Consider the following 26520-nt stretch of genomic DNA (forward strand, 5'->3'; position numbering starts at 1 on the left):
GTCCGGTGTTTACACCCGTTGTACTGCGACACAAGACGCGGTAGCGAGTCGATCCATCTGTAGGTTCCTTGTAGTGTAAACATTTTCCACATGTCATTCTTCAGTGTGCGATTGAATCGTTCCACAAAGGAAGCCTTCATAATTGAGTACGTCGAATAATGATTGATGTTGTATTTCTTCGCGAGTCTCTGCACATCGCTATTGTAAAATTTCTTCCCCTGATCGGTTTGCAAAGGACCCCGCACAAAACCTATGGAAAATGGTTTTCGGTCAAATTGGCTGAAATTTCACTATGTTATAGTTTTCAAGATATAAAGGGTCAAAGTAGTGAAATATGGTCATCCGCAGTAGTAAGACGTATGTTATAAGTATAAGTGATACATTGATATTTATTCACGAAATAAATAAAAATCAATTTTTACACACATATATATATATATATATATATATATATGTAATAAATATTTAGTTCTGCAATATATATGTATATGTATATACAGGTTGGGGCAAAAGTATCGGACCGATGAAATATCTCGAAACATATAAATTTTACAAAAAACTGTTTCAGATCTTAAAAAGATCTATTGTATTTACTGATTTTAGCAGATTGATCTTGGGTGGCGTTGCCAAGGTAAAAAATCAGTTGTTTTCACGGCTACTCACAATCAGTTGTTTTCACAGCTACTCACAATCAGTTGTTTTCACGGCTACTCACAATCAGTTGTTTTCACAGCTACTCAAAATCAGTTGTTTTCACAGCTATTCACAATCAATTGTTTTCACAGCTATTCAAAATCAGTTTTTTACACAGCTACTCACAATCAGTTGTTTTCACAGCTACTCACAATCAGTTGTTTTCACAGCTATTCAAAATCAGTTGTTTTCACAGCTACTCACAATCAGGATAATCCGATAGAAGGTCATTATTGTACTTGCAAATCTGGCGCTCGAACTGTCGGCACCTGTGCACATATTGCCAGTGTCATATGGTACATAGGATATGCAAGACATCAGGAAAATGTTCACTATCCTTCTGCAAGAAGGAGTGTGCAAGATGCTGGAAATCGTCCACAAGAATAGTATAACCGAAGACAAAATCCCTCAGGATATCGATTGCATCACCTCTTGTAGGAATTCATTGATGGTTTGACACACAACCCTCGGTCTTGCTTTAGATGGCTGGTTCGCATGCTCAATATTTATTTATTACATATATATATATATATATATATATATATATATGTGTAAAAATCGATTTTTATTTATTTCGTGAATAAATATCAATGTATCACTTATACTTATAACATACGTCTTACTACTGCGGATGACCATATTTCACTATTTTGACCCTTTATATCTTGGGAAATATTGACTTTTGGGATTTGGTGCAATGATAACTTTTTATCAGCATGGCGAAAACTATAACATAGTGAAATTTTAGCCAATTTGACCGAAAACCATTTTCCATATATTTTGTGTGGGGTCCTTTGTTGGACATCTTTCGCTGTCTCGAATTATCTTGCTGAACGCCTCGGCTACCTCCTTTCCACTTTTAGTTTTTTGCGGCATGGCCCAAGCATGCTTGCTCAGCGCATCGATAACGATGAGTATGTAGTGGTAGCCACCATTGAGCCGCGAAATGGACGCATCTCCACTACATCGGCCTGCCACAGATCATCGTATCCGCCCACAATGACGCGTCTACGAAGAAAATGCCTTCTCGCAGGAGCATGCAACTCCTCCACTAATCGCTTTTCGGGGTTGTGTTGTTTCCCCTCTCCACCAGTTTTCCGCATGTTTGATCGCTAAGGTCGTCTCATCACGAATGACGAAACTATGAGCTCATCGTTTTAAACTCCATCTATTCAACACGTTCATGCGCTGCAAACACTTTCTCGTACATGGCACGTGTTTTAGCATGAAGCTTGATCAGGTTTTTTCAAATTCCTCCTGTCTTTTTTCAAATTCTTGCTGTTTCTCTCTCAATGTAGCGAGACCTCTTTCCACGTATAGTCTATTGACCGCGTCACTATCGGCTTCCGGTTGCGCTACACGTCGTATCTTGCGCGATCTCGTATCGAAGTCGGAGGCGACCATGCACAGAGTGTTATCGTGTACGTAATTTCTGAGTACTCCCTTCCACGTGTAATAGTCCACCGTCGGCAGTCCTCTTTTTTTGGAGCGAAACACCAAATTTATTGATCGACATTTCGATGCGAACAACGCGTATCATCGATATGCGATTTAATTTATAACAAGGCTCGCCTCTCAAAGTTCCTCGATAATGAATAGAATTTCATTATCATGAGCGTCATTGCCAACTTATCTGGAGGTTTCCAGCAATCGCAGACAATTCACCTACTCGTTGGGATCGTCCCAGTGAACATAGTCGATCGCATTGTCGTTCAGTATCATGGTACGCGGTATGGCTAAACCTCTGTTCGCCATGTTGATCGATGTACCAATCATTAGGAGGAGGGGAGATTATGTTTTTGTATTTGTACCCCCTGTTACTCAATACGAGTTGTGATTGCGCCTGTGAGCATTTGTTGTTAGTAATATAATTTTATATTTTTGTTTATCTGCCTCCGTGTAGACTGCATCGTCAGGAATTCTCTTGAAAATCAGCTCGTATAGACCAGGTGTTCCCCTATACTTTATACCAATGATTATATTATCGTCAATATCCACGTCGAAACTTTTATCGCCGAGCTTCGTTCCGTCATTGCTGAAATACATACCGTACATGTAGTCTATAGTGGTATGTTTGTCGCTGCTTAAGACTGCTTCCATGTATTTTTGCTCTAGTGCAAAGTTACCAAAATAGGTGCGCAAAGTTTTGTCCCTCGGACGTTTGCAACTCACGTCTAATCAATGCTACGAGTGAATCGCCAGTGATCTCGCAAACATCTTCATTATCGGTCAGAGTAACGCGCGGTGGAGGCATTTCGCGCAATTGTGTACGATACAAGTTGTCTGTTGGCATGGAGGTTACCGTAAGATAATCCGTCGTGACATTTGATTTTCTCCGCTTCGGGTAAATTGGTGTAGAGGCAGCAAGTAAGCGTTTGGCTCTACGCTTTGGCTTCCTCTCTTCGATCATTTCCCAGTATGGTCGATGCGTTTTACATGTGTGGTATGTCCCATAATCTGCCTCAGAGGCTCGAAATCAGGTCGAAAGTGTCTTTCCAACGCAATATCTTCCTCTATACCGGTTTTCAAAGCTCGATATTTCTTATGGATCGATTCGCTCGTTTTCGCAATTTCCTTCGCTATCTTCTCGCCATCTTTAATCTCTGAGTCGCTAATCTCTGTGCAATCCTCAACCAACGTCGCTATTACGATGTGTTAGATGTTTTCTCGTTGATGCACAAACGACAAATGGTCATTGTAAAATCGTTAAATCCCCGCCGATATCGTCCATTGAGCGTAGAGCTGTCCTTGTCTATCACTATAAAACCATATTTTTGCTAGCAACATTCGCGGCACAGCACACAAAAATCTTCGTACGTCATGTCAGTGTTCACGTGATCTTTGTACACATGTTTCAGATTAACATCCTGCTTGAAAAGAATCAGCAGATTTGCATTATCCCGTATAAGATGCTTGGGTATCTTTGCATGTCTGACAGAGATAGAAACAGTCGACGTTCGAGTAACGACCCATAGCAAAGAATTCTCTTATCGTATCTTGTTTGTCACACGCCACATCGTCAAAAACAAAAATGGAATTTGGCAGCGCTTCGCTTGGCAGAACGACATCGATGTTATTGGAAAATGTAAAAAAATCAATTTCGTCTATCTACGCAAAGAAATTCTCCAAGTAGTGATATTTTGGCTGTTGCAGCGATTTCGAGTACACTTATAGGTTCTCGAAACGCAGGCCATGTGGGCTCTCCAGCAGACTCACCAACACATTCGTCTTACGACAATTCGAGGGGCCACATATGATACCGCGTATAGTAATCGGTAGCAAGTGACCGTGCTTACGTATAACATTTTCGGACGCTACTCGCATTCTACTATCGAAATTTGTTACGCGTATCAGTATCGGTTGTCGTATGAATCGCATGTCGCTTAAAAATGTTTCATTGGCACGCGGCAACTATTTATAGAGTACGTCGAATCGAATCTGTTCACTCTCCAAAATGTTTTTCCTACTATTGGATACTCATGATATTCGAGACCTAACCTCCGAACAGTTGAAATATATACCGAAAGTTGTTCTGTTGCGCGAGTTTTCGAAATATATTGACGTGTTGTGGGACAGAATCCCAGAGCATATAAGGGCCGACCCAGAAGTTCGACAGTATCGTTGATGCCTGGAACATTATAATCATTCGTGGCAGCAAACGCACATCGACGGTCCAGCACCGTTGATTAGATACTGTAGTGAATGTCGTTGAAAATAGTAAAAATCGGCAACGGTTTGTTAAATCGTGCTATTAACGCGCTTCCTATCGAACTGCATATCCCCAACGAGGCGGAATCCTACCTATTCTCCCGCTTCTGGAAGCGCATGGGTCACTAGTTGGTGGAACGGCGGGGGTCGCAAAAGTGGTAAACGATACCAAGGCTGCGCAGCATCAGCTGCAGAAGATGCAACGTCATAATCGCACCATGGAAGGTCGTGGAATTTATCTCACACCATACAAACGAGGAAAAAGTGTCATGAGAGAAAAGAAAACGTCGAAAAAATGCTAAAAATACCTAGGAGCATTATCACCAATGTTCAATTGGCGAAACGTATGCGTATTCCGTTCTTCAGGGGCGTTTTCATGCCCACATCGCCGCGTGTAAACGAGAGCGGTATCGTAAATTTGGATGACGTCGAAGGCCCGGTACTTATGGGTAGCATACGCGAAAAGAGGCGATCGCGTGATATATTTCGATAGTTTTGGTAATCTTCGACCACCCAGCGAATTGGTGCGATATTTCGAGAATAATACGATTGAATATAATCATACGTCTTATATTATTACAATCAGAGCATTTGCGGACAATTGTGTCTACGTTTCCTACAGACAGTTAACAACTGATTTAAGGTCCAACGTTCTACGACCGGTGTCCAGTAATTATTGTGGACTCTGATGAAGATGTCGTTGACATTTACACTCACGATCAAGAGTAGCACTCTCGCGGGAAGCTACTTTACAGCCATAGATCTGAGCGATGGTGATTACGAACTCGGTTTGACAATCTTTGAAACCTATAACACGATACCGAATGTAAATGCGTAGAATAATAAATTTTACTTTGATGAGGACGACAAGGAAATTATAATTCCTAAAGAATCGTACGAATTGTATGCCATATACCAGTACCTAAAACGTGCGATGTCGGGAACCATCAAACCGATCACTCTAATCAGTGATGATGATGATGATGATCTCATAGTTATTTGCGCTAATGAGAATACAATTGCATCGTCGTTACTGGAATTGTGAGATCAAGTGTGTTTACCGGATAAACTTTAACAAACCAAATACAATTGCATCGTTACTGGGATTTTCTTCAGATCGCATTCTACAACCGCGACAATAGCACGAATCGAACGTGGCCTTCAACATTACAGATATGAATATTATTCGCGTAGAATGTAATGTGATCACCGGTGCGTACAGCAATGACAGATGTGTGCATACCATACACGTGTTTTCGCTCAATGTACCACCAGGATATAAAATATCGGAAACACCAGCACAGATCATTTATCTTCCGATCTTTGCACGGAGCGTATCGGATTGGACGATACATTGGAAACGTATTGTGTTGTAGATTAACACGGTCGATTGCTTGATTTCCGCGGAGAAGAGATAATCGTCAGGTTGCACGTGCGGAGGCGGCGAGAGGATACCTGAGATACTCGTATTGAACGAAGCGAGTTAGTCTAAATACGTTAGTGACTTTTTTCCAACCAAGAGGACGATTATAAACGACTACATCAAGAAAAATAAGAAAGTTAGCGCAGCCAACTTTGCATTTTTAAAATCTTTGGGATTCATTATGTAAAAACATACGTGAAGATGGTCAACATTTTGAACATTGGGAGTGAGCCCATCTTTGACGATCGCATCGTCAAGATCGAGACTCACATGTACAATCCGTACGCCAATACATCTTTTGGACACAGTGACGAGATACGAATACCGATACAACAACAGGATTTGTACACGTTACCATGCGAGAGTTTTCTCTACATCAAAGGCAAGTTTATGCAAACGAGGATAAAAGGATGTTGAGTCCTGACCAAGGGGGATGGTGGAACTGCGTGAATAAGAGAAGGAAGAGCAGCATCCTCACGCGGGTTCAGCATTGAACCAGGCAGTGTCTGAATGAACGGCGGACAAAGCGGCGGACAAAGCGGTCGCTCGTTAGACTAAGTTTTATGTTGTCGTAAATAAAAAGGAGGATTACTTGTGAGAGCAATACTAAAAACGTGTCATCTACATTCTGCATCATTACCTGCCTTCACCGTTAGTCTTTCGAACCGGATTCGTTCAAAGACCGAAATCTGAAAAATCAGCGAAACAGCGAGGCCGCAGGAAGCATCATAGCGTTCTACGTGGAAGACTTGCAGAATAAGTGGTGGTTCATATCTAGACAAATAGCAGATAAATCTGGGAGGCAAACGAATCAAGTGGTTAACCTAGTCTCAAACAACAACGACGGCAGCCATTTGAATTCATACACACATCACGTCGGTGGGCAACAACGATACGAGAGCACTTCAGACCAAAGCTGCAACAAATCATAATGTCCGTCGAGCTTAGACAACAGTATGACGAGTTGAAACGTCTCCGTGCAACAGTGCATGCACAACTAACCAAGTTCAAATCATTCGTCGAGGGTTTCGACCCAAACGATAGAACCAACATTATGCAGCTCAAGATCCGTGTCGAACGAGTGGAAAAGTTATGGGAGGAATTTAATGAGATACAAGGTGCAATAGAAGCATTCAGCTGCAGAGTTCGTCGCCCAACAGGAAAACGAGCGAGTTATATTTGAAAAAACTTTTTATCAGATAATGGTGCAAGCACGCGTGATAATAGAAGAAAATGCCCAGAGTCAACAAGGTCGTCACGTACCGATCAACGAAGAAGGCACTAACATACATAACGTGGGAGTGATCGGGATTGGTAATGTAGGGACCGTAAGATTGCCGACGATGAATTTGCCAACGTTCAACGGCACTTATGAACAATGACAAGCCTTCTATGGACCTTTCTCAGCATTGGTCGACCATGCCAATCTGTCTAATCTACAAAAGTTTTATTACTTGCTCTCTACTCTGGACGCCACCGCAAGAAAAACCATTGAATTGCTCGAAATTACAAATGGAAATTATTCTAGTTCGGTGGAGTTATTGAAAAAAAGGTACGAAAATTCTCATCTTGCTACCCGTCATCATATTCGAGCCATTTTTTAGTTGAAACCTGTGGGGAGGGAATCGGTTGCTGCATTTCAATAACTCACCGACGAAATGCAACAAATGTTAGCCGCGTTGACGGCACTCATGGAACCAACTGAGCAGTGGAATACTATTGTCAACAAATAGATTCTTTCAAAACTTGATTCAGTTATCAGCCGTGAGTGGGAAGAAAAATCTGTGAGGCAAAAACTATACCGAATGAAGGACTTACTAACGTTCTTAGAGGCTAAGTGCTCCATGCTAGAATTTATGGCTAGTGTAAATAGTTTAAGCATCAATGAAAAGAAGTCAAATGCGAAAGTGCACAAGAGTATTTCGCATGTGGTGACAAGTAATAATATTGAATGTAAATTGTGTAATAGTAATCACAAGCTTTATGCATGCAAAGCATTCAAGGATATGTCAGTTGAATCTTGATGCGCGGAAGTTAGAAAAAATTGTGTTTTAATTGTCTCAATAGAGGTCATTCAATGAAATATTGCAAAGCGCGTCATTGTAAGATACTATATGGCATGGGAAACATCATTCGCTTTTGCATACCAATGTTCAAACCGCGGAAGATAAACTGTCAAAATCACCGAATAACAAACGCGCAATCGACTTCTCACTCAGTAGCATGTACATCTCAAACAAGCGAACCTACGATTCTTTTATCAACAGCTCTCATCAGAATTAAGGACAATCTCGGTAATGAGGCTCGGGCATTATTGGATAGTGGTGCAACACCCAATTTTATTACAGCAGATCTGTGTAAGAAATTACATATACCTGAAGTCAAGTCAGAACAATCAATATTAGGATTCAATAAAAAGGTTACATCTACTAAAGCGTACGTAAAAGCAACAATAGCATCTCACCTCACGGATTATGAGCGTTCAGTTAAGTTGATAATCACTGAAGTAATCACTTGTTCTCTCCCTGAATTTCACCTCGATTTGAAAGATATTCAAATTTCTGAAACTATATCTTTGTCGAGTTTCGCAGAAAAGACCCTCATTTCAATGTACCTAAGCAGATTGATTTATTGTTGGGAGCAGGGATTTTTTGGTCATTGCTGGGTAACAAACGAATTCAGTTAAGCGACTCACAACCTGTATTTCAAACTACCCATTTAAGATGGATCCTTGGCGGGCCAGTTCTGGGCGCCATTTCTGGCCATTTCCAGGTATCCTTCTTTAATTTGTTACAATATGAAAGACAACGTATTCAATCAATAACTGCAACAATTTTGGGATTTGGGAAGATGTGAAACAAGGCGACTAATGAGTCAGGAGGAAGCAAGCAGATCCGTGATCAAGCTTGTGAGAATCATTTCACTGCTAACGTACGGCGAACCGATGGGGGTAGGTATGAGATCTCGCTTCCATTCAAGAATGGCCCAGAGGAATTGGATGAATCCTTCACTACTTCTTTCAAACGTTTACAAGCATTAGAATAACGATTCAAGAAAAACAAGAAATTGCACGCAAGTTATATCCAATTCATGAGAGACTACGAGAATGCAAATCATATGTCATTAGTAGAAACTGATCCCATGAGTGTAAGATCCGACAACAGGAATCTGCTTCCTCATCACGGTGTATGCAAACTTTCAGAAGGACACACCAAGTTACGAGTAGTATTCGATGCTTCTAGCATAACGACATCAGGAAAGTCATTAAATGAGCTATTCATGGTTGGCCCATCAATAAAAGAGGAATTAATAAATATCATAGCACGTTCTCGTCAACACCCATACGTCTTAACAACCGATATATCTCAAATGTACCGACAGATCGTAATGAAAACGGAAGATCGCCGTTGGCAAAGAATTCTGTAGCGCGAACAGTCAAGCGAACTTGTGAGGATCTATGAACTTAATACGGTTACGTATGGGACAGCATCAGCTCCATTCTTAGTTATCAAATGTCTCCATCAGCTACCAACTGAATATCAACAGGAATACCCTGCAGCATCAACTATTTTGAAGAGAGATTTTTATGTTGACGATATGCTTACAGGTGAAACGACAATAAATGCGCTCCGTCAGTTCAAGGAAGAAATAACGTCAATACTATTCTCAGCAGGAATGAAGCTACACAAGTGGCAGTCTAATATACCAGAATTCACGGCATCTACAAACGACTCGAACAAATTGTTAGCCACAGATGAAGTAAAAACGTTGGGTATACATTGGGACTCAAGCAACGACGAGTTCGTCTAACGGATCAACTTACCAAAAGAAGAGATAGCAACAAAACGAAAGGTTTTATCTCTTATCGCACAAATATATGATCCGTTGGGACTTATCAGCCCCATCACTTTGCGAACAAAAATGACGATGCAAATGCTATGGAAGCTAAAGCTTGATTGGAACAGTCAACTGCCCAATTACATTCAGCAAGAATGGACTCAATACAGACACCAACTTGCCGACATGCCAAAGATTCGCATTTCTCGTTGTATACTCGGAGAATCATATGAGCGGCTCGAATTGCATGGATTCTGTGATGCTTCTCAGAAAGCCTATGGAGCGGTCATTTATGTATGTTATGTGAAGTCAACTGGAGAAAGGTACGCCAACTTCCTCTCAAAATCTTGCATCACACCTCCGAAGGCGATATCTATTCTTAGTTAATCTGATGCACAAGATGATGCAAGCCTGGACATGTCCATTCAACGAAATAGTCTACTGGACATATTTCACAATTGTTCTTAATTGGTTAAATAAAGACTCCATACATTGGAAGGTGTTTGTGGGCAATCGTGTTACTGAAATTCAGTTCTTTTCTGAGAAAAATCAATGGAGACACGTTGATACATCAAGCAACTCTGCTGATTTGGTAACGAGAGGATTAACACCCGATAGTCTCGCATCATTTAATCTTTGATGGACTGGACATGAGTGGTTGAAACAATCGTCAGATAGGTGGCCGAAGCATTTCGATTTAAAAGGAAGTTGAAACTGAAACAAGGGCTCATACTGCAGTGTTTACAGTAATCGAAAATCCGGATTGGATTCATCGCTTCTCCACTTTGACACGACGTCGGGTCACAGCCTTCTGCTTTCGTTTCGCAATTAACGCACGTCCAAGAAACAAAAATGAATGGTATGTTGGAGCGTTTACCGTGGAGGAACTCGATCGGGCGACAAAGGCTCTCATTAAGATCATGCAGCGAACATCTTTTGCAAGAGAACTTTGCCAATTACAGAAGCAACAACAACTTAATTCAGACAGTCCTATATTGGCGCTCAATCCGTTTCTTGACAATCTAGGTATCGTACGAGTAGGAGGTCGTCTGCACAATTCGAATTTATCTTACAAGGTCAAATTTCCTATTCTATTACCTAAAGATCACTTCTTTACAACGCTGATATTTCGCGACGCTCATTATAATCTACATGCAGGTGTTCATACTTTGTTATCAATTGTGCGAGAGAATTATTGGATTGTATCTGCCGGTAGCGTAGTTCGTGGAATATTACGTAAATGTATTCTATGCTTTCGAAAATCTCCACGAAGCTTAGAACAATTGATGGGTAATCTTCCTTCCAGTAGACTCACTGCCTCACGAACATTTACTAATACAAGTGTAGATTATGCCGGGCCGTTTTGTATAAAAATTTCTCGTAACAAGATTGGGAAGGCTTATCTAGCCATTTTCGTTTGCATGGCCACTAAGGCATTTCATTTAGAAATTGTAACCGATTTATCCACATCTTGTTTTTTGAACGCATTGAAACGTTTCATATCTCGTCGCAAGCAAATGTATTTGGTTCGACAATGATAGAAATTTTCTGAGTGCAAAAAATGAATTAGATGAACTTAGTAAATTCCTGGAAAATAAAAAATCGCAAGTTGAAATCCAGGAGTTTGCAACTGAACACTCTATCGAATGGAAATTTATTTCCCCTTACTCTCCTCATATGAGTAGAATATGGGAGTTTGCGGTGAAGGCAGCAAAGAATCTGTTCAAAGCAGTCATTAATCAAACTTTACTAAATTTCGAAGAACTAACTACAGTTTTTATCCAAATAGAAGCTATTTTGAATTCTCGACCATTGTCACCAATGTCCAATGACGCGCAAGATTTTACAGCGCTAACACTAGAGTATTTTTTAATAGGGGCACCCCGATGGTCGCTTTACCAGAAAAGGATGTTACTTTTCTATCGGTAAACCGGGAGCGTCCCAGATGCGCACATTGCCAAACAGACACAGCCAACCACAACGCCGTATGTCAGATATTCTAGAGACTCTATAAACAACGACATATGATTGGATGTGTCCGTTTGTCAATGTGCGCATCTGGGACTCACTTGGTAAACCGCTTGAATAGATATCAACTTCTCACTCAACTCATTTAAAGGTTTTGAAATCGATGGTCTCGTGAATATTTATCACAATTGCAATATCGAACCAAATGGAAACGCATTTGTCCCAATTATCACCCGTACTTAAAACCGGGAGCGTTAGTACTTATTCGCGACGACAATGCACCTCCAACTGAATGAAGACTCTGTAGAGTTAAAGAGTTAACTTATGGAAAAGATAATTTAGTTCGAGTAGTTACACTGTGTATCCAATTCGGCGAAACCAAGAGGGCTTTATCTAAAATATATGTACTGCCGGTGGACAAATAATTATACTAGTTATAATCAACCATTTGAAATTTTAATTTGAATCCGTTCATCGTTTCTCATTTTATTTCTTTTTTTATGTTGAAAGTTAATGTCTTTCAAGGGGGGCGATATATTGAGTCCTGACCAAGGGGGACGGTGGAACGAGAGCAGCATCCTCATGCGGATTCAGCGTTAACCAGGCAGTGTCTGAATGGGCGGCGGACAAAGCGGCGGACAAAGCGGTCGCTCGTTACTTTAGATTAAGTTTTGTGTTGTCATAAATAAAAAGGAGGATTACTTGCGAGAGTAATACCGAAAACGTGTTATCTACCTTCTGCATCATCACCTGCCCTCACCAAAGGTGATAACCAGGCAGTTGAGATATTGATAAATAATTGCGCGGCCTTCCTGTTCGATGAAATCCGGTACGAACTCAATGGTGTAGAGATTGACCGCTGCAGAAACGTTGGAGTAATGAGCACGCTCAAACACTATATATCGCTGACTCGTGACAAAAATTTATTATTAAAGAACGCCGATCGGGATCTCTCGAAGTACATGTTTGCGGGATACTTTAAATTATTATGTCCCGCTCAACACATTGCTAGGCTTTTGTGAGGACTACAAACGGATCGTAATCAACGCTCGTCACAAGTTGATCTTGATACGTTCACGCAACGACTACAATTGCGTGGTGGGACATGCAAACTCTGATCCAAAGATTGATTTGTTCAAAATACAATGGAAAATGCCTCACGTTATGCTGAAAGATGTAAACAGACTGTCTATGCTGTGAGTTCCGGAAAGCGGTCGATATTTGAGCATGAGTTTTCGCTTGTGGAATTTGTACGAATTTCAACTCCTACAGAGCACGACCAAGCATTCGTGGGCTGTCAAGGCCACGATTCAGCTGGAGAAGCCGCGTTATGTCATCTTTGCTCTGCAGATTAGTCGAAAGAATTCCTTCACTGGTAATGTTGTCATATTCGACCTTTGTAAACTGACTAACGTGAAACTCTATCTCAACTCGGAATTTTATCCGTACGACGATATGAATTTGGATTTCGATAAACAGAAATACGCCGTTCTGTACGATATGTACGCACGTTTCCGCAAAACATATTATGGATGTGACAACGGCAATGTATTGTTTGATCCCACACAATTTTTTACTCATTGTCTGGTTATGGTCAACGATTGCTCGCGACAAAACGAATCCATCAAGAGCGCCACCGTCGACATGAGAATTGAATTCGACTGCAATGAAAATATACCGATGGATATCACAACTTACTGCTTCATTCTGCACGATCGCATTGTGGAGTCCTCTGACCAACATTGTGCGCAAAATCATATAAAAATGAATATGCCTACATTTGTGGACCTGCAAGGATTTATGGTTAGAATGAGATTTATCGTAAAAGAGATAGCGATACTTAGAAATGGAACTGTTCTGTCCCATTATGTCTTTGCGAGTTTTATGTCGTGGCATCTTCTCACGAGAGCTGACAAATCGAAAGCAGCATGGTTGACAGCTAATCATCATGGTCTGCAGTAGAAGGATGAAATCGTCCCGTACAATAAAGCGAAGCGTTTGATCACAGATGCTGTGGTCAGCAAAACCAGCGAAGAAACTCGTCTACGTCAAGGGATACGAGAAGCGAGAGTGGCTGGTGAATCTCCTCAATGATGATGTGAGGAGCAAGGTGATTATTGAAACTCTGGACTCAGATTACGAGGATATGGCTTCATTGGACAAACTGGATGCAACTAACATTTTACGTGTTAATAATCGGTATAATAATCATTCAAAACATTGTGCGTTACAAAATATACTAAAAATATTTAATCGGTGGTGGTCTCACCGCCAAAAAAATTATTTAACCTTTAATATGCACAATAAATTTTTATTATAATGTTTGTTACATTTATCGATTATATATTATTTAATATTATTTAATAATAATAATAACCATAATAATAATAAGAATGATAATAATAATAATAAATATATCAATATAAATTAATGACTATTTCAATATCGCCATGATTGATTCTAATTATTTTATCCTCCTCCTCCTCTTCATCGTATTCCTCCATCTCATCGATAATCTCCATCTCCTCCCTCTTATCTGCAGCCTCTATCTACACTTACCTATTTGTTACCATTCTTTACCGTTTTTGTAGCTGTTTTTTACAAAATGTAACAAAGATATTCAATTGGTGGTTTCGGTGCCAGAGAATTGTTCAACTTTTATCATCGCTGTAGTTTCACGAATCGTTAGCGCAAAGCGGCATGATGTCTGAGGATAGCATAGCTGCATTGTGCTGGATGTATCTTTTTCATTAAGTGAGCTCTGATTTCATGGATGCACAGTTGCAAAATGCACATGTGTGGGATTTTTTTTTTTTCTTGGCTGGTCGTTCCAACGATCAACTCTCAGTCTTGAGCAGACATCTCGTGTGTCGAGACGTATTGTACCTTTGTGGTATATAGTTATATTTCTTTGATTTTACAAAGACATACAGAAAGAGTAAGTAATCCAGAAATAAATTTATATTTATTTTTTTATTTATTAATATTATTTTTTAATATATTATACTGTAAAATTTAGAAGATGAAAGCGACACCCGACCAGTTAAATAAAAATTGGGACGAATATTACGGTCCGATTGATGGAGTGCGGCCGCAGGATTATTTAACAGAGGGAGTGTACATTGCATTAAATTGGTGTTTCTGCCTAAAAAATCTGACACAACAAAATGTATACATCCAAAACGGACGATTGAGAAGGAGGAAAATGTGTGAAAATTGTTTTAATATCGAACGGCCAAACAATTATGAATTAATACACACAAAACATACCATTCATCATCGAAGCACGTATACACCACACATATCGTTATTTTGTGTACGTTGCAATGAACAAATTATGACAAATATCGGAAAGGCGATTGAATGCCGTGAGTGCATTGAGGAATGTCTGCTCAATAGAGCAAGCATCATCAATGCACGCGAAATCATTGTCTACAAACGTTACTAAAAATTTTGTGGAAAAAAAACACCTATTTAATCAGTTATTTTAATAAAATTATATATATATTTTTTTTATTATGCTTTACCTCACTCCATTAGCTCACTCCGTAAGCATAAATTTGGTAATAAAATAAACTAATGTTAATCTGTACACTTATATGTAACACTTTCAAAATATATAAATTATAAATTGTAATCACAAGATCTGCTGTTTATTTATATTACTCCTTTTCCTTTCCCTATTTCTTGATATACCACAAATTGTCTTAAAATGTTATTTGGTCTTTTGCGGAGCACAGCGAGTGATATATAACACGCTTGCAAAATCTTGTCGCGAGAGCACAGTGTACGTGCTCATTAGTAATAAGAATATCATGTGTCACATTCTTTTTCTTGCGCATCGTACTGTCGAATACATACGTTTGCAAAATAAGCCTTACTCTTCTCACGTATTTCGTGCCACATTTTCTTATCTCCAAATAAATTCCTCTACTTTGTAATGTTTATCAACTTATCCGCCATTATGTTATTATTTCACCTCCACCATAGTCATGTTAAACTGAATCAGTTGGATTGGCCAATAATCGACTAATTTGTTTGCTAACAATATTCTTGTAAATTGTTAATAACTATTTAAGCGAATAATTGTTTCAAGACGTTAATTTGGAAGTAACAGTAACTGTTACAGTAACAGTAACTGTTACAGTAACAGTAACTGTTACAGTAACAGTAACAGTAACTGTTACAACGGTTTAGATAAAATAATCTTTTGATTCATTATACACTATGAACAATAGAACATTCTTATTAATTTATTTCTTATTCTTATCGTTTATAAGACGGCATCTTATACGAACATGAACTACACATAATGGTTCTTTTCTAGGTCCGGATCCTACGTTCAATCCTAATCTGTTCTCTGAGGATGAAGAAGAGTCGTATCAAGAATTGCAGGCGAGCTCGCGAGCCACCCCGGAGACACAGCCGCCTCCAATCGCTCCAATGACTCCTCGCAACACCCGACTCAACCCAAATCGACCCAAGTCTCAAATTTCAAATCAGTTCTTAACGTCGGAGACTTTGCCTCCGTCGTTAGCGAGAGTCGAAGGTTACGAGAGCGAGTTTCCATATGTGGACATGCAAGACATGGGTAATCTATACGAAAATATCAGAAACGCTCCCACGAACACTTATCGCACGCCACCGAGGCACAATCCGCCGCGTTGTTGTGACGTGCCGGCCCTGCAATCGCCGAAAAACGCAGTAGCACCTACGCAGACGTTAATAGCGACTTCGAACGCCAATGCTGACTACGCCAATAGTATCCAGAGGATGAAGACCGTCCTCGCGGATCAGCAGGCAGGTATGGCCACCAAAAAAGAGTTGGAAAACAATAAGCTCAATCAGCTCTCGCAGGACGACAAACCGAATCTGACGTCTTGCCCGGCGAACATTATTTCTATGTCCATACATAACGGTCAGGCCTCGAGCACGGAAGAATCGAGCAGTCGGAACATTTCTCAGGCCTCAATTTTGAAAAATTTAGAAAATACCGTAGACTGCACCTCGGCACAAACCGTGTATCTGAACGGTCTAAGTAATACCGCCTGCGGCAGTAATGTCAACTCAGTTACCACGTCGCACATCGGCACTGTTCAAGATGTGACGTCGCATAGCACTCATAGTTTTGTACATACTAAAAATAATCAAAACACTGAGACAAGTATGGCGAATCCCAATACAACGCCTTTAAATGGCTCTCTTCACACGCAACTTGGGCAAGGATCGACTTTGCTCCACAAGAGCGGTGTGCACACTAGTGCAAGCATAGTCTCACCGGCGTGTTCCTATCAGTTCCCGGAGAACATTGATAAGTGTTTTGGATCATCATGTTCGCAGTGTTTCTCTAAGCACGGGATTAAAGATTTCAAGTGCCACGTGTGCTATGGAAAGATGAACTCCGGCTATGTGAGCACCGGGACGCCCGCTAAAGGCAAGTCGGATGAGATGTATTTCATCGACGACGAAATTCGTGGTGATACGGAGACGTTGGAGCAATTACGCGGCGTTCATAGGACTTCAACAGTGATCAGTATCAGTCCGATATGCTCAAACGACTCGATAGTTAGAAGCTGCAGTGTCGGTTACCTAGACCTGGTGGACGCTCAATTGGTTCCGTGCGACGTAGCCTTAAGAATGCTTCGGCGCGACGCGCCAAACAAGAGACTGGTTTTGGTGTCGCGGAAAACGAAACGGAGGAAAAAGAATAAGCCTCAGCACTCCGACGTAAATCAACAGAACTCGAAACCGCCTAGACTCCGTAATTGCGGTAAATCCAAGAGTCTCGATTCTAGCGACATCTTTCCGAGTAACGAACAAATCATTTCTCCACCACAATTACCGGAACATATTGAGGAAACGACAGGTATAGCCAGTTGCGAAATAGTCGAAGACAAGTGCAGCGGATTTGTGGTGCAACCGACAGATATAACATACGAGGTTGTACTCAAACATGAAGAAATTGAAAAGAACATTGTCGGAACTTTTACGAGAGATAAACCAAGCCAATTAGAAGCTGCTGCATCTCCCATTAGGTGAGTAATTGAAAATGTTAATGAGAACAGACTTATTTATTTTGGGCAAATAAGAGCCAATACGCTAATGGAAAAGCGAAAAAAACGAAAAAATAGCATAGTAGATGTCAGATCAATTTTATTTATTAATTATTATACACAAACGTTTCGATCCTCGGTTTGGATCTTCTTTAGTCTGGAGAGAAATTACAAAGAATGAGTGATCCAAAGTTGATTTAGTTCCCATAATTTTTAATGTATGTTGCCTTTAAAGAATGAAACAAGGATAAACAAATCATAAAAAATTAATTGAGATAATAAAGTTAAAACATCTTATCTGATTTATCAAATAAACCTAGGGTCCATGTCAAGAACAAAGAATAATTCGTTAGTTATAATCAGTTAGGTCATCGATATAGTGTTTGAATGATCATTTTTATAAATATATCTTGAACCATCCAACACAAATAAGAACATACACCAAGATAAATCAAAAGATAGGGAGCCTCTCGATGATAAAACAATTGTCCTTACTCAATAAGTGTCCTCTTGTAGGTTAAGACTTTTAGTTTGACGTTTTATGAAAAACATATCAGACATAATTATTTTTATATAGGACCTCTTCCTTGTCTAGAATTCTGAAATTTTCCCAATTAAATTTATATCCTGTCAATTTATATAGTGGCGCAATTGATAATTCATTGTTCCAGTGAGATAATTAGTTTTTATGTTCCTTAATTCGAGTTTTTAATTGCCCATTTATTGTAAAAATGTTAATAATTATATATATATAATTATATATATATATATATATATATATATATATATATATATATATACATATATACAGTTGCGGACAAAATTGAGTGAACAGATAGTGAGAATGGTTATAAGTGGGGTTTAGTCGAAATAATATTACTATTATACAGGGTGTCTGACTCGTACCGTATCAGAGTTAATATACCGCTAGAATAGTTCGGGGTGAGTAATAGAATCGGTGTCTTTTTTAAACAACCACGTATAATTTCGTGTTATTAAATAAAGTAGATGGACTAATCAGAGCGCGCGATACGGCAGGCGGCACATACGACTCGCCGCGGCCGACGAAGAAAATGGACGATTGCTCGCGGACCTATCTCATTTGGTAGCTGTTATCAAACATGCTAAGAAAAACATCCCCATACCATCAACGTCCCTCCACCAAATTTAACCGTTGGCGTTATAAACGGCTTTTTGTAGGCTTCATTTTTCTTCCTCCACATTTTCTTCTTCTTCTTTAATTTCCGCAACTTAAATTTACTTTTATCGGTCCACACTATTTTTTTCCAGAATGACAACGGCATGTTCACGTACTTTTTAGCGAAAGCTAAACGTTTCTTCGCATTTGTTTTATTAATGTTTGGCTTATATCTAACTCTGCAGCATTTTAATCCAGCCTCGTGTAATCTCCGTCTTATCATTTTCGATGACACATTTAATATTAAGATTTCTTAAATATTTCGCGATGCAATGTTTGAATTTTGTCGAATAATTAAACGATCTTCTTACAATAGTACAGCGTTTCCGACCACGACTTCTTACATTTTCCACTGTATTGTGTGATAAATATTTCTTATAAATTTTTCCTACCGCACTTTTTGATACACTATACTTTTATACTATCACACGATAACTTAATTTTTGCAGCAATCCAAAACAATCAAATGACGAACTTGATATGAAATTTCTTTTCTTTCGGACATTCTGCTAATTGATCTGCCTTGTACAAAGTCTAGACTTAAACTAAACAAAAATTTTGTTTACATTTGCAACTACTACGTGCGAGCAATAACTAGTTTTAAGTTTGTTTACATTTTTCACCGGAGTAATCGAGTGTCCACTTATTTGTGTCCCTCGACAATTTGCTAACTTTTTCATTAAGTATGGTGTGTGGATGTGGTACAAAAGTATAAATGTTAATTTGAGTCTTGCACTAAATATTCTACGTATCATTAGGATATATAATATATAAAACTTAACTATATAATAGTAGTATTATTTCGACTAAATTTCATTTATAATTATTTCTATTACGGACGAAAGTCCCATATCGTTTTGCGATATTCTCAATAATAACCGAGAAATTAATTAAAGAAGATTGGTGAATGATCCCGCGCGATATGGTAGATGAGCTGCAGTGGCACCGTCTGCCGTTGTATACTTATACATTAAGTCAAACTGAACAAAAAAGTTCTCTAGTATTTTGCAAATGACTACATAGATATTTAGATATCAATAAAAGAAAATTTGTGCATTGTGGTACACAATCATGTAACAATTTTCTTTAATTAATATCTAAAAATCTATGTGGTTATTTACAAAATGGTAGAGGACTTTTTTGTTCAATTTTACTTAATGTATACAACGGCAGACGGTGCCACTGCAGCTCATCTACTATATCGTTCATGATCATTTATCAATCTTCTTTAACTAATTTCTCGGTTATTATTGAGAATATCGCAAAACAGTATGGACTTTTGTGTTCATCTCAATCCGCTCTACGTCCTGAGGAGAGATTGTGAAGGTGATACGGGATACCTTGTATATATTAGAGATCTTTTATCGTTAATATCTCAAAATTTTACGTGGTTGTTTAAAAAAAGGCATCGATTCTATTACTCACCCCGACCTAATCTAGCTATATATTAGTTCAGGGGCCCTATTCCGTAACCATTTATCGATAATTGTCAGATCAGTAGACGTCGTTGCGCAGCTTTTCTGTAGTATAAAAAAACTGCGCAGCGACGTCTACCGATCCGACAATTGTTGGTAAGTGGTTACGGAATAGGCCCCCTAGTATGGTACGAGTCGGAAACCCTGTATATTAGGATGGTCCTTATTTTTCGACTTTCAAATTTTTTACGCAGCACCCTCCAAAAAGTTTCCATTTGACAAAAAAAAATTCCTGTCAAACTTTTGCTCGATCGGATAACGAGAATGCCCCCGAGTCGTTAAACATTGGAGTACCCTTGTATTAAGTTATCTACGTCATCAATATAGTTTTTAAAGCGTGTTTTTCATAAAAATCACCTTAGAGGACTTTTCTTTTTTTTTCTACATTATTTGAAATCTTGTAATCTCATTTAAACAATTAGATAAATTGTTGATGACTAAACAATAAAAATAAATAGTTATTGCATTTACTGTTTGAGCTACAACAAATCATGTATGTACTATAAAAGTTGAAATAGTATGTTTGGAGGACAATATAAGTGTAAAACATGATACCTTTCATGTTTGTATTAATAAAGAAACTTTTTTAATTAAATATTAGGTGTACAACTTTGCTTCCGCCGTTTTTTTCCGAAATTCGAGGCTTTATTGTAAAAAACTGGTTATACATTTATGATTCAAAGTATTGTCCATCACTGGCCACTACTTTCTCCCATCTTTAGGGCAGCGTACGAATCCCGCGTCGAAAAAACTGGTCATCTTTTGAGGCGATTCACGAATCGATCCAATTTTTTACTTCTTCATAAGACCGGAAGTGCTGGTTAGTCAGGCCGTGTGCTATTAATTGAAACAAGTGATAGTCAGAGGGAGTAATGTCTGGTAAATACGGCGGGTGGGGTAGGACTTCTCATTTCAACGTTTCCAAGTATGTCTTGACCACTTTTGCAACATGGGATCGAGCATTGTCATGTTGCAAAATCACTTTATCGTGTCTCTCGTTGTATTGCGGCCATTTGTCTTTCAATGCTCGGCTCAAACGCATCAATTGCGTTCGATACCGATCGCCTGTGATTGTTTTAGTCGGTTTTAACAGCTCATAATACACTATGCCGAGCTGGTCCCACCAAATACAGAGCATGACCTTGCAGCCGTGAATATTCGGTTTGGCCGTCGACGTGGAAACATGGCCGGGAACTCCCCATGATTTTCTGCGCTTGGAGTTATCGTAATGAACCCATTTTTCGTCCCCAGTTACAATGCGATGCAGAAATCCCTTCCGTCTTTGCCTTTCAAGCAGCTGTTCACAAGCAAACAAACGCCGTTCAACATCTCTCGGCTTCAATTCGTACGGCACCCAATTTCCTTGCTTCTGAATCATTCCCATGGCTTTGAGACGTTTTGAAATGTGAGTCACTCCCAATGATCGTGCCAATTTTTCTTGATTTTGACACGAGTCACCATAGAAGGAAGAGGGCATACTAGGTGGCGGCGAGACGCCGTGCGTTCGAGATCTGCGTATCTGTTTCGTTCCAGAAAGAGAAAAATATCGAGAGCGCGGTCTTGCTAGCTAGGCCGGGACTCGAACCCGGGTCTTTCGCTTGTCGGGCGACTGCTCTAAACCACTGAGCTACCTGACGCTCCACGCTCACGACGCTCTCCTCTTCCTAGATAACGCTCAGAGATGCCGTTCGAAAGCGACATCTCTGGCGCGATCCCGAGCGCACGGCGACTACAGAGAGAAACAATGTTACTGTACCAAATGGTACAGCTGTCAGTCTCTCAAAGTCAAAGGTTGCTATCCTTTAAGACCTGCTGTCCATGTATGCCCGTCTCCACCGTTGCCCCTCCTCATCCGGTGCAAATAATACAAATAAGCCCCAGGGTCGACACCAATTTTTTGGCAGCCCCCGGGTGCTTGGACGCAATGCACCATGGGGGATCCACCATAGAAGGAGGAGGGCATACTAGGTGGCGGCGAATTGGAGGCAAAAAACTGGGACAGTCGATTTTCACAAGCTTCTCTTGAGGCGAATTTTTCACCAGCAAAATCATTCGCCATAGACAGGAACAAGTGGTAATCACTTGGTGCCAGGTCCGGACTATAAGGTGGCATAAGAACCTCCCAACCAAGCTCCCGGAGCTTCTGGCGAATCACTATCGATGTGTGTGGCCTGGCGTTGTCCTGGTGGAACACAATTCCTCTCCTATTGGCCAAAGCTGGCCGCTTCTGGGCGATTGATTCCTTCAGACGGTCCAATTGTTGACAGTACAGGTCCGAATTAAGAGTTTGACCGTAGGGGAACAACTCGTAGTAGATGATTCCCTGCCAATCCCACCAAACACACAGCAAAGCCTTTCTGATCGTCAATTCTGGCTTGGCCACCGTTTGCGTCGGCTCTCCGCGTTTTGACCACGACCGTTTTCGCTTGACGTTGTCGTAAGTGACCCACTTTTCATCACCAGTCACCATCCGCTGCAGAAATGGGTCGATTTTGTTGCGATTCTGCAGCGATTCGCACATGGAAATTCGGTCCATGAGGTTTTTTTGCGTTAACTAGTGTGGCACCCATATATCGAGCTTCTTTTTGTATCCAGCCTTATTTAAGTGGTCCCATACGGTTTTTTGTGCAATGTTTAGCTCCTGCCCTTATAGAAATATCATACTAAGAATCATTGATAATTACTTATTTTCAGTATTAAAAATACTGGATAATAAGTAATTATCAATGATTCTTAGTATGATATTTCTATAAGGGTAGGCAATCGAAATAATGCTTACATGACGGTCGGACTCGACGATTTCCATTATTTTATCAACATTTTCGACAATTGGCCTTCCAGAGCGTGGTGCATCTTTGTCATCAAAATTACCGGAACGGAATCGACGAAACCAAAATTGCGCGTGATTGACTGTTACAGTATCAGAACCATATTCACATTTTCAGCCGCCTGGCTTGCGTTTTCGCCTTTATCGAAGAAAAACTGTAAAATATGGCGTATTTTCTTTTTGCTGGTGTTCATCTTTGACGCGCGCTCAAACAATATTGAGTCAAACAATCACAAAACTGTCTGAGAAGTTTTTTTAGTACGAAATCTTATCTGTCTAACGCCATTTAACGTAAACCGATCGCACTTATACAACGCGAGATACACATTACTAAAGCCATCTATTGGAAAAGTAATGGATTTCTTTTTACTACATCTTATACTTAGGCTACGGTTTCGTAACGTTTTCCATTGTCTGTACGCGTCAAACAATACAAAGAAATAGCATTCTTTCGGTAAAAAGTCTGTCTCTTTTCCACCATTTTATTCCCACTACTTCGTAATCTTGTGGCGGGAATAAAGTAGCCTTCGTTAGAAAAAGACGGATTTTTTTACCGAAAGAATGCTATTTCTTTATATTGTTTGACGCGTTCAGACAATGACAAACATTGCGAACTCGGAGCCTAGGTATTATACACTTTTTGATAAGAACGTGTCCGGCAAAACTTTTACATATAAATGGGTAGACGGGAAATTCAAACAGGAGCCGGTAGAAGCACTTTTTGCCTAAAATACTTTGTTGATACAGCTTTAGTTGTCATTCGATCTTCGTGATAAAAATATATATTTCATCACGAATGCCAAATACACATCGTTTCGAAGCCGTGTTTCTTTGTATACATCCGAAAGGACCAAAAATGTCACGCCAAACGGCTGCTAAATATATGAGAAAGTCAAAAGCATTTGTAAATAAGTGGTTGAATCGCTACTTAGAGGTGACAAATGTCGATGACTTACCGAAACGTGACTCTACGCATAGATTTGGCACTTTGCATATCTTTACAAACAACTTAAACGCTAGCAAAATGGTCAAAATTTATGAGAAGGCTTTATTACTATCTGTTCAAACATGGTTTATAAGGAAAAACGAAAAATGAATATTACAAGAGGACAATGATCCTACACATCAAAGTCGGCTTTGTACCGCGTGGAAATAAGAAAATAATGTTGAATTACTGGATTAGCTGTCACAGTCACCGGATGCAAATCCCATCGAAGACGTTTGGTCCTTGATGAAGTTTAAACTTCGTGGAAAGAAAATTTGGTCGGTTAAGGAATTAGTTCGACAAATTCGATTGATATGGATATCATTACCTAAAAAATATGTCATAAAATTAGTATAAAAATGCCAAGCAATTATTAATAATGAAGGCGACTGGATAAATTATTAATAATAATATATCACAATTCTAATCAAGTACTATGTGCGTATTTTATTCAAAATCATTTCAAAAAATTATTTATCAAACATTGCCGCTCTTATCAAACAGACTGTACTTCTATGGTTTCCTCTCAGCACAAAATTAAGAGAAACCAGATTATTATTATGTAATATTAAATTGAAAAAATTTTTTTATTAATAAAAACATGAAAAGTATCATGTTTTACACTTATATTGCCCTCCAAACATACTATTGCAACTTTTATAGTCCATACATGATTTGTTGTACAATAGTTCAAACAATAATGCAATAACTATTTATTTTTATTGTTTAGTCATCAACAATTTATCTAATTGTTTAAATGAGACTATAAGATCTCAAACGATGTAGAAAAAAAAAGAAAAGTCCTCTAGAGCGATTTTTATAGAAAACATGCTTTAAAAATCATTTTGATAACGTAGATAAGTTACGAGGGCTGCTCCGTAAGTTTTGCGACTAGTAAGGAAAACACGGTAATGTGTCATTGAAAATGGCTTTATTGTTTTCCAAAGTATTCTCCATAATGATCAATACACTTCTGCATTCGCTCAAACCATTTATTATAGCATCCATGCCACTCCGAAAGTGGTACCTCCAAAACATGTGTTTTAAACGCATCAACCGCTTCTTCTGGCGTCGAAAATCGTTGACCACACAGTTTATTCTTGATGTTCGGGAACAAAAAGAAGTCATTGGGTGCCAAATCAGGACTATACGGTGGATGACCCATTAATTCGATGTTTTCACTGGTCAAATAGGCGGTTGTTTGAGCCGATGTGTGAGAGCTCGCATTGTCATGGTTAAGAATGATTCGTCATCTTGAGTTGTTTTTCCTTATTTGGCCGAAGATTTGTTCTGGCAAACAAATGGTTGTGTACCACTCAGAATTTATCGTTCTACGTTTCTCTAAGGGTACTGTTGCCACATGACCAGTTTTTCCGAAAAAACAGGCGACCATTTGTTTCGAAGTACTTCGAGAGCGAACAACTTTTATTGGGTTAAGTTCACTTTGAAAGACCCACACAGTCGACTGCTGTTTAGTTTCCTCATATGCATAGATCCATGACTCGTCACCTGTGTAGAGGTTATATACGGCATTTGACGCACCTCGATCGAATTTCTTCAGCATTTTTTTGCACCAATTTACACGATCCTTTTTTTGAGCAATTGTCAAATTATGCGGGATCCAACGTAAACAAATTTTTTTTACGGCCAAATGTTCATGCAATATCGTTTGTATGCAATTCATACCAACACCCAGGGATGCCTGAATCTCACGGTATGTCACATGTCGATCTTGCATTATCAATTCACGCACAGCATCGATGTTTTTTGGCACAGCAGCTAATTTTGGACGACCTTCGCTAAGTTCGTCGGTGAGCGAACTACGACCACGATTGAATTCATTAAACCAGCGACAAATAATGGCCTTGTATGGTGCTTCATTGCCAAAAGTGGAAGCAAGTTGATCGAGGCACTCTTGTCTCGATAATCTACGTCGAAAGTCGTAAAAAATCATCGCACGAAAGTGTTCTCGTGTTAATTCCATTTTTTCGCTGAGATACAATTTTCAAGTCACTGTAAACAATATAAGTAGCCTCCGTACAACAAAACGTTTCGAGTAAAAAAAATCTTCCAAACTGTCAAACTTTTTGATGGTAAGGTTAGATTTTACTTAGCAACGCCAGTGTTGCCAAGTCGCAAAACTTACGGAGCAGCCCTCGTAATACAAGAGTACTCCAATGTCTAACTACCAGGGGGCATGGGTTCTCGTTATCCGATCGAAACTCAAACTTGATAGGAATTATGTTTTTATTATATGGAAACTTTTTGGAGGGTGCCGCGGAAAAAATTCAAAAAAAAATTTTTGACCAAGAGTAAATAAGGACCACTGTAACACACACACACACACACACAC

The 26520-nt window shown here is 39.4% G+C and overlaps 1 protein-coding gene and 1 non-coding gene across 3 annotated transcripts in view; one reads left to right on the forward strand and one right to left on the reverse strand.

The window, feature by feature from the left end:
* The window catches only part of LOC116844001 (tubby-related protein 4), a 131604-nt gene that overhangs the window by 89886 nt on the left and 15198 nt on the right, over positions 1-26520 (forward strand). For both annotated transcript variants that reach the window (XM_032815036.1, XM_032815037.1), the window contains one exon: positions 15957-17664. In XM_032815036.1, coding sequence (XP_032670927.1) covers positions 15957-17664 — 1708 coding nt within the window. The remainder of the gene's footprint in view (positions 1-15956; positions 17665-26520) is intronic.
* On the reverse strand, positions 21920-21992 carry Trnav-gac. Its single transcript has one exon. It is a non-coding gene; the product is annotated as a tRNA-Val (tRNA).

Source organism: Odontomachus brunneus, unplaced genomic scaffold (assembly GCF_010583005.1).
Source record: "Odontomachus brunneus isolate Ranch 3 - 2012 unplaced genomic scaffold, Obru_v1 Obru_scaffold_038, whole genome shotgun sequence".
Classification (NCBI taxonomy): Eukaryota; Metazoa; Arthropoda; class Insecta; order Hymenoptera; family Formicidae; genus Odontomachus; species Odontomachus brunneus.